The sequence below is a fragment of the Nicotiana tabacum genome, chromosome 13 (assembly GCF_000715075.1).
Source record: "Nicotiana tabacum cultivar K326 chromosome 13, ASM71507v2, whole genome shotgun sequence".
Taxonomy (NCBI): Eukaryota; Viridiplantae; Streptophyta; class Magnoliopsida; order Solanales; family Solanaceae; genus Nicotiana; species Nicotiana tabacum.
In genome coordinates this window covers 24097207-24107665 of record NC_134092.1, presented here as the reverse complement: position 1 = coordinate 24107665, position 10459 = coordinate 24097207, and the positions used below count along the sequence as shown (strand labels likewise).

General features: G+C 37.7%; 1 protein-coding gene and 1 non-coding gene across 3 annotated transcripts; one reads left to right on the top strand and one right to left on the bottom strand.

Moving 5' to 3' along the window:
• Nucleotides 1-819: 819 nt before the first annotated feature.
• Nucleotides 820-1984, top strand: LOC107805385 (uncharacterized). Its single transcript, XR_012697954.1, has one exon. It is a non-coding gene; the product is annotated as an uncharacterized LOC107805385 (transcript).
• Nucleotides 1985-2792: 808 nt separating this feature from the next.
• On the bottom strand, nt 2793-7897 carry LOC107805384 (protein FLOWERING LOCUS D-like). 2 transcript variants are annotated; one of them, XM_075227823.1, is made up of 5 exons: nt 6090-7897; nt 4473-5234; nt 4106-4151; nt 3519-3977; nt 2793-3271 (listed from the first exon to the last, which is right to left on the bottom strand). In XM_075227823.1, the coding sequence occupies exons 1-4, from the start codon at nt 7765-7767 to the stop codon at nt 3575-3577; spliced, it is 2889 nt and encodes a 962-aa protein (XP_075083924.1). In that variant the 5' UTR covers nt 7768-7897; the 3' UTR covers nt 2793-3271; nt 3519-3574. The 2 variants fall into 2 exon arrangements, with proteins under 2 accessions (XP_075083924.1, XP_075083923.1); XM_075227822.1 differs by having other exon boundaries at nt 3519-3973; nt 6090-7889.
• Between the last annotated feature and the right edge of the window lie 2562 nt (nt 7898-10459).

Here is a 10459-nt window from a genome sequence, read left to right as displayed (position 1 = left end):
TTTCCCTGATAGGTATGATTAGAAAAACAATCGCATCCCAGTTGCAGATCCATTTGGTTGCCCATTTAACAAGAACTGTTCTCTAGTCCTTAGCATTACCCTGTGTAGCCTCTGAGTAAGTTAACTTAAGAAAAGGAAAGATATCCATAAGAATAAACGAAATCAGTTTTGTCTTTATTTTACATATGATAATAAAGGCATTAGACTTGTTTCCCATATTCATTTGTTCGAAGTGAATCCGGTGGACCTTAGCTGCCGGTTGAGCAAGCAGTGGCAATGATTCTGAAATAAATACACTTTTTATTATCATTTAACTTGTCACAGAGTCCATAAAAGCAACTCAAAAAGAAATTCACAGAAATTTACTTGTCCTGCCTAGGAACATATTACTTGTAATGTGTTATATGTATTGCCTATTAAATATTTGATGCTGTTTTCTGGGTATTTTGAATTGTGAAATACCTATGGGGTAATGGGCTTCAGCATTCAAATTAATCTTTTAAACCACTGAACTGAAATTGCCGACTGGCTGTACTTCTTCTTAAGTTTCTGGTGATGTCAAAGTAGCGTGCATCACGAAGTATTTAATTTTGAGAAATCTGGTGAAATATTACACATAACACCAGTTTGTACATGATGTACTTAATTCAATTGTTCGGAAGGATGGTGATGAGGGTTGTTATATGTGTAACCTAAACTACGGTTGTTATGCTGTTGTTGGTGTCAATGTTTTCCTGAGAATGCTGTGTTTAAACTAATTAGCTTTGTTTATTTTAAGTTCAACTTATACCTGTCTAATTGTTTTCTCACACCATTAGTGATGATGAACATTTGGCCTTCAAGAAAATGCATGAATTTTCCGCAGTGGATGGCTTTGTAGAGATAACCGAATCCTTGGCCGAAATGATAAAGTTCATTGCAAACGAGCCCGCGGCCGGGCTTATCTACATTCAACAGCATACCCAGAATGCAGTGCCTAACCTTATTAATCTCAATAACAATGTTGAGGAGAAATCTCGTCAAGTGACTTTGCACACAGCAGATTCAAAAGATTCTATCATCATTGTCAGGTCAATGAAAGAGTCTGGCTTTCCAATTGCTAATGAAATGATTAAAGATCTCAGACATTCTCTAGCTGTCATGTCCGAGAAGCAGCCGAAAAGAGGATTTATGAGTAGACCAAGTTCAAGTTTCCGGATAGGGAGAAATATCTCTTGGAATCCTGCTACTTGGGGTCATAATACAGGTCCAGAACAAGACGGTGAGAGGAATGCTGGTTATATTTCAAACGTTTTCAGGTCGGCAAAAGAAAAGGCTAGTAGCTTCAAGTGGCCTCAGTTGGAGTCTATAGAATCTAAACCAGCCAAGAATGAAGCATCTTTATCTAACAAAGATGAGCAATCTGCGACCTGTTCTAATGATGCGCTGTCAAAGCCAGATGCCAGCTCTTGCTCGAGAGGACAAAGATGAAGAGTTTTCGTTGTCAAGTCAAAATGCCGACGAGCTACAAGAAGTGCAGGTAAATAAAAGCATGTCCCTTGATCAAATTCTGTCTGTATCAGAAAATTAACAATGAGGAGTTTAGGTTGAAAGAGAAGCAAAATTTGAAGAGTGGTTGGGAGGATGGGCAATCATAATGCTGGTCCTGGAGAAGAAGATAATTAACAGTAAAGGGCTTTAGCTTGATATAGCTTTGAACCTGAAACAATTCTTTTTCTCTGGAAGGGACTTCACTTGTACCATGTTTGACGGATCTTTGTACTAAAACCGGAAATGTGAAAATGAGAGATTATCACAGTGTTCAAAGGAGAAGGGAAAAAGAAGCTTGAATCTACAATTTATTCTAATTGTCTTTGTACCTTGAGGAATCTATCTTTGTAAATTGCGTTTAGTTTATTCTCCGGATCCTTGTTTGACTGTCAGATTCATAGTTCAAAATGATAACAACCCTAAATCCATAAGCAGCTTATGCCATTAATCAAAACTCTTACCCGTGTATTTTGCCTATCAATCTCAAGGGATTGGCCTTGGTGCTACTGCTTTTCTTTTCGTCTCTTGTCTATTGGAAACAATCTCTCTATCTTCAAGGTAGGTGTAAGGTTTGCATACACATTACCTTCCCCAGACCCTACTTGTGCGATTACGCTGGGTTTGTTATTTTTGTAATCTCAAGGGATTGGCCCAGTAGTCAAAGGTCAGGTGTAAATTACCCTGATGTATAATCTGCTTATAGATCTTAGCATTTCCACCCAAGTAGCTGCAATGTGTACAATTTTACACTTCATATTTTCTTGAAGTATATGGGAGCAGTTCAATGAACAGGAATTCCTTTTGCATGTGACCTCACTTGAACTTGCATCTAAGGTAAACCGCTAGAATTCCAATTTATATTGCATATTTTCCACTGCAATGAACTGCAACTCCATCTAACTTATGTCACCAAAGGTAGATCTTTTAACTTGATTTATCAAGATTTATTATATATCGGCTTCAAATAATTGGTGTAACATGTGCAACGATATGGTTGTGGCGCGAATTACTCTAGTGCACCTACGTTATTCTGCTGTGCTAGCCTGCGCCTTATGTTGTGGAAGAATTGAGCTTATTGCCCAGCTTGTTATTGGAAGATAGCGATTGGTTGTAGCATTTAATCCCGCAACTAGAAAAGGATACCTTCGGCGTAACTATGGTCTGACCTAATGTCGAGCAGTCGTTGTTGCCAGTAAATTATTTAAAACCATGGAAGATGGGATAGTCATAACTGTAGTTTAATTTTACAATATCAAATCAAATTTCTCCGTTAGAACAAGTAATTTATCTTATTTCTAAGATTACAATTTACAAATCTCACTTTTTACGAGGGATGGCAGTAGATATCTCTGCGGTCATTTAGTAGTACAAAAAAGACCTAATATTGTAAAAATATGGAATATGTACATTTTCCGGATCGATATTGCTTTCAGTGCACTAATTTCGTTTCCCCCTCACTCGGACAAGAGAGAGAGCTCCACCAAGAAATTGGCACCTCACAATTCCAGAATTCCTATACTAACTTCCTAAAATTGATATATACAAGGGGATTACAAGGCCAAAGAATGCCTTTAAGATATAAATCAGTGGAGTTCTTGCTTCCACTGGTTTTAACCCACTGATTGAGATATGAAATATGTACAGCGCTTGAAGACGATGAGTAGAGAGCAAATAAGTTGAGCTGAAGATAGCATCCTTAGCTGCTGCTAAGCATTGTCACCTATAACTAGATCCCAATCGCCTGCAAGCCACAACATCAAGGTCGAAAATCAGATCTATGTTGCTGTAAGTTTTTTGCATTGGCATAAATCTGGGTGCTTTTCAAGAGGAGCTATTACAACACAATCATACAAAAGATATTACAGTTCTTATTAACAATGCTAATTTGCTATTACAAGAACTAAGAAGAGTATAATACTAGAATATAAAGATGCCCAACTACTGTTATTTTAATGAGCAAAGGGAAAAGATGGGATAAAGATAATTACCATAGAAGAGCCAAGTAATGCAAAGTTTCTACTCCCACAACATCTATGTTTTACTTTTACCAACAACCAGAATTTGCGCTTGGATCCGAAGCACATGTAGCTGTGGTATCTTGATAAGTATTTGATGCATGGATAGAGCCACTACCATTAGCCAATATTATTCCTCCAACACTAGGATTCGGAGGGGTAGAACCAGTGACACCAACCCCAGACTTATCACCAATGCTTGAATTTGGAAGCACAGATCCATGACCACTACCCGGTGGTTTAGACCCAATGTTGTTATTTACGAGAATATGCGAACTTGGAGGAAGTGCAGATCCCTTATCGCAAGCTGGGAGAGACGCCAAATTCTTATTTGCCAGAGGCATAGAGCTAAAGCTGCTGCCGACTACATTAGTTCTAATATCCCCAGCAGATAAAGTGGTTCCACTGCCTCTGCCAACTATTTTAGCCTTTCTGAGAAACAAGTTTAAAAGGGGATCCATGAAAAAACTGAAATTTCAGTCTGAAAAAGAAAAAGAAAGGACATACTAGAGGAAAGAAATAGGAAAGAGGAAGCTAAAGAGAGAGGAAACGACTCATACCTGATTAGTTTTTGCTTGAGAGTGGTTGCTCTTGACTTTGCAACACCTTATTAAGCACAAAATATAAGAAAATATTAGGCTCAAGAATGATATATGCCACATCTGCAAAAAGAGAAACAGACAAAGCTGGCCTTTATCTTCATGATCTCGTGGTTACGTGTACACACACACACACACACACACACGAGAGAGAGAGAGAGAGAGAGAGAGAGAGAGTAAGATGACATACACATACACACACACACATATACATTTATATGTATGTGTGTGTGTGTGTGTGTGTGTGTGTGTGTGTGAGAGAGAGAGAGAGAGAGAGAGAGAGAGAGAGAGAGAGAGAGAGAGAGAGAGAGAGAGAGATAACACCAACCAGATTTAAGGGTAAGATAACTGGATCCAGGTTTGCGCTTGCCCCTCTCAGCCTTAATTGAAGCAATTATCGAATCGGCGGATGACCCCAAACCTTTTCTACCAACCAGTTTTACCCCAAGCTTCTCAGAGAGGAAATTCAGCCTCACCTCATCACCCCCTCTGACCTCTCTGAATTCTAGGGCTTGCTTCTTGGATAACAGGGTATAAACATGAAGCTCTTGCTGGTTATTAAAATGGGACTGAAGCTGCTGAAAAAGTGACTTATTAGAATGATGTTGCTCAGTCCTCGTCGCATCATGATTTGTCTTTTGTGATCCATTAAAAGTCACCCTCAAAATTGCTGCTGACTTAACATCAGAATGCTTTCCAGCAAAAATTACAGAAAAGCTGCCAAATTCCAAGTCTGGCTCCCTAAATAAATCCTCAAGAAGAGAAGCATAAGAATAAGCATTCTTTGATGGTTTTTTCTCCACCTTCAAACGCGATGTTCTAACACTAGCATGGTGGGCCATGTTTGCAGCTTCTCTAAGCCCAGTAAGAAATGCTCCATGCATAGTGGCTGGATAGCGCCTAGTAGTGGCCTCACCAGCAAAGAAAAGTCTTCCTTCCCCCACAGTTTCTGCTAAAATGTCATAGTCATCACCTGATGCCCCCACTGCAACATTTGAGTAGGAACCGAAGCTGAACGGATCACTACCCCATCTTGTACAGACAGTTTGGATGGGCTCTGGGACTTCAATTCCTTGTGGTTCATATATACCTGATCATAATGCCCAAAATCTCATTACCACATTAGCTCCATGACTATAAGAAACATTGATACTACGCATCATGAACCAGAAACTTTGAAGAGGGCACTAAGTTTTGTCTTTTACTAAATTGATCCATATTCAAATATGTATGCCTACTCAGCAGCAAAATAAAATGGCAGGCGATGAAATCAACTCTCAAGTATAGAGTTGAGACGAGAAATGCAATACGAGTCTTTAAGAGGTAAAACTAAAAGATTTCTCTCTTCTTCCAATATGTTTCTCTAGTGTTCCCCTGTTTTAGGGACAGACTGGAAGTTGAACAAAGCAACATTACCATGTAGGGGTTATCAATTTTCTTTTCTACTTTAAATACTGTAAGCTCTTTCTTTTTTGTTGATACGTAAACAAAGGCTAGTTCTTAAAGCAGTATACACATAAACACCCTTTGTCAAAATTCCATTATCTACTTCTCCTTGAAGTTGTCATCTCGAACCGAGATAATTTTTCCCAAAATTTTCATTACTCTATAATATCATATAACCAAATATTTAAAACAAGAAGACGTCTTTATTATACTACTGATACAAGTAGAGATTATGGCTATCTATGCAGGTGCTTATATTCCAGAGCTTCTCATTTCTCAAACAAGACGATAGATAAATGCTTCAAAATGAAACTCACTGAATATGAAATGGTCATGGCACTGAGACTATTTCAATAGCTTAACTCTAGACCAAGATAAGATGAATCCACTCCTAAAGAAATTCTTTCTTATATTTTCTGCTCACTACCTTGAGAAAAAGAGAAGAAGAATAAGACTTTGGTATATAGAAAGCAAAGTTACCATGGAACATGGCTTTTACCTCTTAAAATATGAAGAACTTTCGTCACTGCATCAGTAGGGGGCATGATCTCAAACTTGTGTGCAGCTTCTCCAGCGACTAAAGCTAACAATAAGGGCCCACCAGCAACTGTTGCATAGCTAAAGAACAGAAAGAATTCTCCCCGACTAGTAGAATCATCAACAACATGACCAAACATATCAACATTGGTGTCCCAAAACACATATGGGAAAAGCATTGCAACCTTATTTAACAATCCAAACCCCAATCTTTTTATTGCATCCAACTTCCGTTGAGGCAATTCTGGGATGAACTTGATAGAACCACTCTTCAAAACTCCAAGAGGAACGGTGCACAATGCCATATCTCCCTCGAATACTTGGCCCCCAGCAACTACTTGCACACCTTCACTACCATAACGAATGGAATGCACAATTTTTCCAAAAATAATAGGCACATTTTCAGCTAGTGCCTGAATTAATCTTCCATTTCCACCAGGCAAAAAGCAGTGATCCCCTCCCATATCATAGATGTCATCTTGGTCCCAAAATGCCAATGAAAGATTAGAAAGCAAACCTGCATTTGCATATTCCAGATTCGCCAGATGCCAGTTAAACAAGCTCATCTCCTCATCATTCACCGCATCACCCAAAACCTCTCGGAAAGTCTCCAATGCCGCTCCAAGAGAAACATCCTGAGAAACTTCTTGCCTGAACTTGCTTGCCTTATCCAAAAGCCTGTTATAAGCAGCCTCCACCTTTTGATCCAAATCCTTGTCTACTGGCTTTCCATCAGCACGATAGAGCGGACATTCACCTCTCACCTTATGAAGCGTATACGATAACTGCCGTGCCAAGATACCAAGCGGATTCCCTAGAGTACCTGTCAAAACACTCCCTCCTAAATCAGCAGCTGCCACCTTATTCCCTCCTTCCATCTTTTTCGTATACACCCTTCCGCCTGCACGCTTTCTTCCCTCCAAAACAATAACCTTAAAGCCAAAAGACATCAGCTGCCTCGCAGCTGCCAACCCAGCAAGTCCTGCCCCGATAATAATCACTCTACCCTTACTTGGCTCAGCTAAAATCCTCTCCTTAATGGCTGGCGCAACCCCAAAATTAACATACCCGCGTGATACCAAATAGTTATAAGCAGAATCCAATAACCCATAAAAATGTTTAGGTATAACATCAAGAAACATATCTTTTGTCACCCAACTTGACACATTTTCACGCCATTTTGTAATAATATGATTTCTGATTAAAATGTAATTAAGCTGTTCTATCCCACCAACTACAGAAACAACCCCAGCTTCAATTTCATCATCAGTTAACACGTCAGCTGGAAAACCAGCAGATAATGCAATTAAGGCCTCGGAAGTTGAATCTTTGTTTATACTAATAATCTCATCAGAAACAACTTGTGTTCTTGCACTTGAGCTACTACCAACATCAGAATTAAGGTTTTTATTCGAAAAATTGGAACTTTTTGTTCTTTTCTTCCTGGGGGTAGAGAGGGGAAGAGAATGATTTGGGATTGAATCGGAATTGGGATTAGGGTTGGGGTTAGGGTTTGGAATTGAATTGAAATTGGGAGTAGAATTGGGGTTAGAGGTTGAGTTAGGGAAATAAATTGGGAATTGGAGGGAATTGTTATTAGTGATATGAGGGGAAGTTTGATGAGAATTTTGCTGATCCATTACTGTTGTGTTTTCTGCAACGGTTTCAGAGTAGCGAGAGGAAGAAGAAGGAAGAAAGGGTGATCCGATTTGTAATATATTCGGGTCAGGAGAGCTGGGTTCGGGTTTGTGGATTCTTGGTCCTAACCAAATGAAGAATAAAGAAAAGAAGAATTAATATAGCCGCCCCCAGTCAATCTTAAACTAAAAATAGGTATAATATATATAATTTATACTTAATATGTGTATAATCAATATATAATTTATATATCTATATATATATATATCCCCCAGTCAATCTTAAACTAAAAATAGGTATAATATATATAATTTATACTTAATCTCTCTCTCTCTCTCTCTCTCTCTCTCTCTCTCTCTCTCTCTCTCTCTCTCTCTCTCTCTCTCTCTCTATATATATATATATATATATATATATATATATATATATATATATATATATATATATATATATATATATATAAAAGTACGAATGTTCCACGCTAAATGTTAAGAGATAAAATTGTAAGATGTTGTGTAAGTTGCTTGTAAGCTGCTACTCTAAGTTGTTGTGCCAGATATAGATAATCCTCTACCATGGGTAATATTTATCCATAACGGAGTACCGAAAGGATAAGTTTCTTCAGGAGGTTTATTTCCAATGGAGTACTAAATAGATAAACATATTTACGGCGGAGTCTAATATGGATAAGTTTCTTCAGGAAGCTTATTTACAACGGAGTACTAAATGAACATTCATAATATAATATATTTATAACATTCCCCCTTGGATATTCATTAAAAGATAATGTGCCTCATTAAAACCTTACTAGAAAAAACCCTGTGGGAAAAAATCCTAGTGAAGGAAAAAGAGTACACATATTTAGTAATACGCATTGCTAGCTGCCTCATTAAAAACCTTATAAGAAAAACCCTGTGGAAAAAAACCTTAGTAAGGAAAAAAGAGTACATCGCGTATTTTACTCCCCCTGATGAAAACCTTGTTTCAAATATTTAAGTCTCTGCATTTCAATCTTGTATACCATCTTCTCAAAAGTTGAAGTTGGTAAAGATTTAGTGAATAAATCTGTCGGATTGTCACTTGAACGGATTTGTTGCACATCAATGTCATCATTTTTCTGAAGACCGTGTATAGAATAATTTTGGTGAAATGTGTTTCATTCTATCTCATTTTATAAATCCTCCATTCAATTGGGCTATGCATGCAGCATTGTCTTCGTATAAAATTGTGGTTCTTTTCTCACATTCTAGACCACATTTTTCTCGAATAAAATGAATTATTGATCTCAGCCATACGCATTCCCTACTTGCTTCATGAATAGCTATTATTTCAGCATGATTTGAAGAAGTAGCAACAATAGATTGTTTTGTGGAGCGCCATGATATGATAGTACCTCTACATGTAAAAACGTACCCGGTTTGAGATCTAGCTTTATGGAGATAAGATAAATAACCTGCATCTGCATAACCAACAAGATCTGCACTATCTTTGTTAGCATAAAACAAACTCATATCAAGAGTTCCCTTTAAATATCGCAATATATGTTTAATCCCGTTCCAATGTCTCCGTGTAGGAGAAGAACTATATCTTGCTAGTAAATTAACAGAAAATGCTATGTCAGGCCTTGTAGCATTAGCAAGATACATTAGTGCACCAATTGCACTGAAGATAGGGTACTTCGGGACCAAGGAGTTCCTCATTCTCTTCTGGAGGCCGGAACAAATCTTTATTCACTTCAAGTGATCGAACAACCATTGGTGTACTCAATGGGTGTGCTTTGTCCATGTAAAAGCGTTTTAAGACCCTTTTTGTATAGGCAGATTGATGGATAAAGATCCCGTCTGCTAAATGTTCAATTTGCAGACCAAGACAAAGTTTTGTCTTTCCAAGATCTTTCATCTCAAATTCTTTCTTAAAATATTCAATTGCCTTTTGGAGCTCTTCTGAAGTTCCAACAAGATTTATGTCATCAACATAAACAGCAATTATAACAAATTCTGAAGCCATTTTCTTTATAAAAATACATGGACAAATAATATCATTTATGTAACCCTCTTTCAGCAAATATTCACTGAGACGATTATACCACATGCGCCCAGATTGCTTTAAACCGTACAAAGATCTTTGTAATCTGATTGAGTACATTTTCCGAGATTTTGAATATGCTTCAGGCATTTTAAATCCTTCAGGGATTTTCATGTAAATTTCATTATCAAGTGACCCGTACAGATAAGCTGTAACCACATCCATTAGATGTATTTCAAGCCTTTCACGTAAGGCTAAACTGATGAGATATCGAAATGTTATGGCATCCATAACTGGTGAATATGTTTCTTCATAATCGACTCCAGGTCGTTGTGAGAATCCTTGTGCAACAAGGCGAGCCTTGTATCTTTCAACTTCATTTTTATCATTCCTTTTTCGCACAAAAAACCATTTATGACCAACTGGCTTTATATCAGCATGTGTTTGGACTACTGGTCCAAAGACCTCTCTTTTAGCAAGTGATTCCAATTCTGATTGAATTGACTCTTGCCATTTTGGCCAATCAGATCTTTGTCGATATTCTTCGACAGATTGGGGTTCAAGATTCTCACTATCTTGCATAATGTTAAGTGCAACATTATATGCAAAAATATTATCCACCACTATTTCAGATCGATTTAAATTAATCTCATCACCAGTAGAACTTAT

What these genes read in the sequence shown, in the direction of transcription:
- LOC107805384 (XM_075227823.1), bottom strand. Translation starts at nt 7,767, where the DNA reads ATGGATCAGCAAAATTCTCATCAAACTTCCCCTCATATCACTAATAAC. An exon ending in TTATCTTACCCTTAAATCTG is followed by an intron (nt 4,152 to 4,472) that starts GTTGGTGTTATC and finishes GTGCTTAATAAG; the next exon opens with GTGTTGCAAAGTCAAGAGCA. An exon ending in CTCAAGCAAAAACTAATCAG is followed by an intron (nt 3,978 to 4,105) that starts GTATGAGTCGTT and finishes CTTGTTTCTCAG; the next exon opens with AAAGGCTAAAATAGTTGGCA.